Genomic DNA, 2,696 nt, shown 5'->3' with positions numbered 1-2,696 from the left:
CTTCTCTCCCTGAAGAGATTTCTTTCTTGTAAATTTTCCTTAGAGAAATGGATTGCAATCTCTACCACTAAGTAAGAAAACATCAAATAGAAGCATAATTAGTATGGAATTAAACATCCTATTTTAAACAATGGGAAAGCAGAAAACCTAACAGATAACAAGAGATGAATGTTATCAAAATTCAACTTTATTTTCAGATAGATCAGCCCACATCTATAGATCATAAACGTGCTTTAAGGTAAGACATACATTATTAATTTCTTTTGTAGTATCAGAAAATAATTTTTGGATAAAAATGTAACTACTGAAAGGGTCAAAGAAGAAACACAGCAAAAAGTCCTGTAGTTTGAATTAGTATTATAGGCTCAGTCAATCCCATTAATTATACAGAAGAGTATGTCCCTTCACTAATCTAAAACATCATTGATTTTTACTGAAACTATTTTATAATCCATTTTCTCCTAAAAGTTTCCAGGTCAGTTATAAAGTACATTACAAAGATTGTTAGAACCTTCTTTTCTTTTCTTTCTCTGGAAAAAGACCACCACATAAAAGCCATTTGAAAAAACAAACAAACAAAAAGCCATTTGATCATTACAAGTTATGATTTAAAAAAAAATAAACACAAAATATACCAGTTACAATTCATTCCAGAAACTGGCAGGAATGCCTGGGGCAAGGGGATGCTTACAGAAGCCTCTTGGGTGACGTTCTTCTCTCTGGAATCGTCTCAGGGTCTGCTTTAGTCAAAAGTATGATGTGGTTTTTAAAGTGACAGATGGCTTTCAAGCCTATGAAAAGCTGTATTCTTAAAGCACAGACATCCATACTAACAGGTGGGCAAGCCTAGTAAAGGAAAATCACAAATTTAAGCAAGGAATAAAGGTACATGCACTTCAATCTTCAAAAATCAGTTTATTGATAAAATCTCTCTGCTCCCACCATCCCCTAGCCACCACCCACCCCCGAAAAAAAAATAACAACAACAACAAAAACAACCAAGCCAAATTCCTATTCTTTATAGAGGAGGTTATCCAAACCTATGTAACCAATATGTATTGTATAGAGCTACTCAGCCAATAAATTATTGATTGAATAAATGCAGAAAGAGGGTCCCACAGCTGCAGGAACTTCTGTGTGTGCCCTACAGAGTGGCTCCACAGATACCTCCAGGAGAGGAAGCTGGTACCCAGCCACCTAAGGAAACCCCCATTAGTAGCAGGATAGTTAGGGGTATGCCCAAATGGGTTTTAGGCAAAAGCAGACACTATGAAAGGATATTCTACTGCTCATAGAGTAAATAAAATGGTTTCTTTGTGGATGTGTGTGTGAAAGAAATGCTTGTATGTTCCAATGGCCCCTGACTATTAGCCTCTTAGGTATGAACAGTACCTGGAATGGCTGACAGGCTAGGGCACGTAGATAAACTAGAGGAGCCAGCCTTCTGCTCTTGTAAAGGACCATTAATTCAAGCAGAAGGGATAAGAAAACTAACGGAAGAGCTCTATTCTGGGAGCTGCTGCCAGGACCCTACCTTCTTGTCCATGCATGCTGTTTTGATTCTGAGGTCACATTCATTGCTACCTCCATGTAAAATTAGTTAAGGTGGCTTGGCTAGTGCTAAGGAGCCAGACTCTCAGAGGAAAAGCACACAGACCACATGCACTTTCAACCAGACTCTCAGATTGTGAAACTTTTTTCAGACATCACAGCTCTAAAGCTTGAGTCAGCAAGTGGGCTAAATGTGCACTTGTTTAACTGGCATCTAGGGCTTCCGAACTGGTGGAGTCGCAAGAAAGGAGGAACCGTGAGGTGTGATTATCCCTTCCCCTCCTACCTCCACTGGCCTCAAGGGGGGCATACCCCCACCAGATGCCCACCTCTCCTTATCTCTCCCCTTTGTCTCTTCCTTATTCCTTCCCTCTGCTTTTATAAGACTCTGAAAATACATGGAATATTTTTCTTTCCAAATGCATATTGATCCTACTTCAATCTATTAGGTACTTCAAATTGCACCATCATCCCTATATAAGCCTATGTCTTTCTGAGGTTTGAAAAGGCAAGGAAAAGAAAGAAGAGGACAAAGAAGGAAGTTTTATATTTTTAATCTGTTATCTTTCTATTTTTACGAAGGAAATAACCCTGATTTTAAAATAATCTCTGGAAAGGTCATGTGTATATCTTATACAAACAAAGGCACAGGAAATCTGTGGTTGTGGTTTCCCAAGAGGCTAAGAGCAGGCAGTAACCCTGGTCAACAACAGAAAACCACAGGCAGGCCATTAAAAAGGGTCACTAGGAACTCAGAGGCCATGCTTTCCATAAAACACTATCATATAACACAATCTAGGCAACAGTGACTCTGAAAGAGTACCTCAGACACATTAGGCACTAGGTCCCGCACTTAAGACAACCATCATTATTGAAGGCTTATTTTTTTGAAAAAAGGTATTACAGGTTCCAGACAGATATAAACCAACTTTTGAAATACAGAGCATCATGATTTAGGAGCTTCTTGCAGCATGTATATTCCTAACGAATATCCAATTCCAATAGCTTATACTTCAGAAGTAAAATAACATAGATGAATATAAGGTAAATGATCAGTACATTTCTGAGAACAGAAATTTAAAGTCAGAAAACACAGAATCTCAACATAATAATGTCTACATTTATTTTGTGGTCAAGAGTTTTTT

General features: G+C 38.1%; 1 protein-coding gene across 9 annotated transcripts in view; it reads right to left on the bottom strand.

The window, feature by feature from the left end:
* The window catches only part of HPS3 (HPS3 biogenesis of lysosomal organelles complex 2 subunit 1), a 49,635-nt gene that overhangs the window by 19,528 nt on the left and 27,411 nt on the right, over positions 1-2,696 (bottom strand). For all 9 annotated transcript variants that reach the window (XR_005199314.1, XR_005199310.1, XR_005199311.1 and 6 more), the window contains one exon: positions 692-846. Coding sequence is in view for 4 of the 9 variants with exons in the window: in XM_037736858.1 (XP_037592786.1) it covers positions 692-846 (155 nt within the window). In the remaining 5 variants the exon portion in view is untranslated. The remainder of the gene's footprint in view (positions 1-691; positions 847-2,696) is intronic.

The sequence above is a fragment of the Cebus imitator genome, unplaced genomic scaffold, assembly GCF_001604975.1.
Source record: "Cebus imitator isolate Cc_AM_T3 unplaced genomic scaffold, Cebus_imitator-1.0 Scaffold30, whole genome shotgun sequence".
NCBI lineage: Eukaryota > Metazoa > Chordata > Mammalia > Primates > Cebidae > Cebus > Cebus imitator.
Note: the sequence above shows the minus strand (reverse complement) of the source record. Positions and strands in the feature narration are given on the sequence as shown.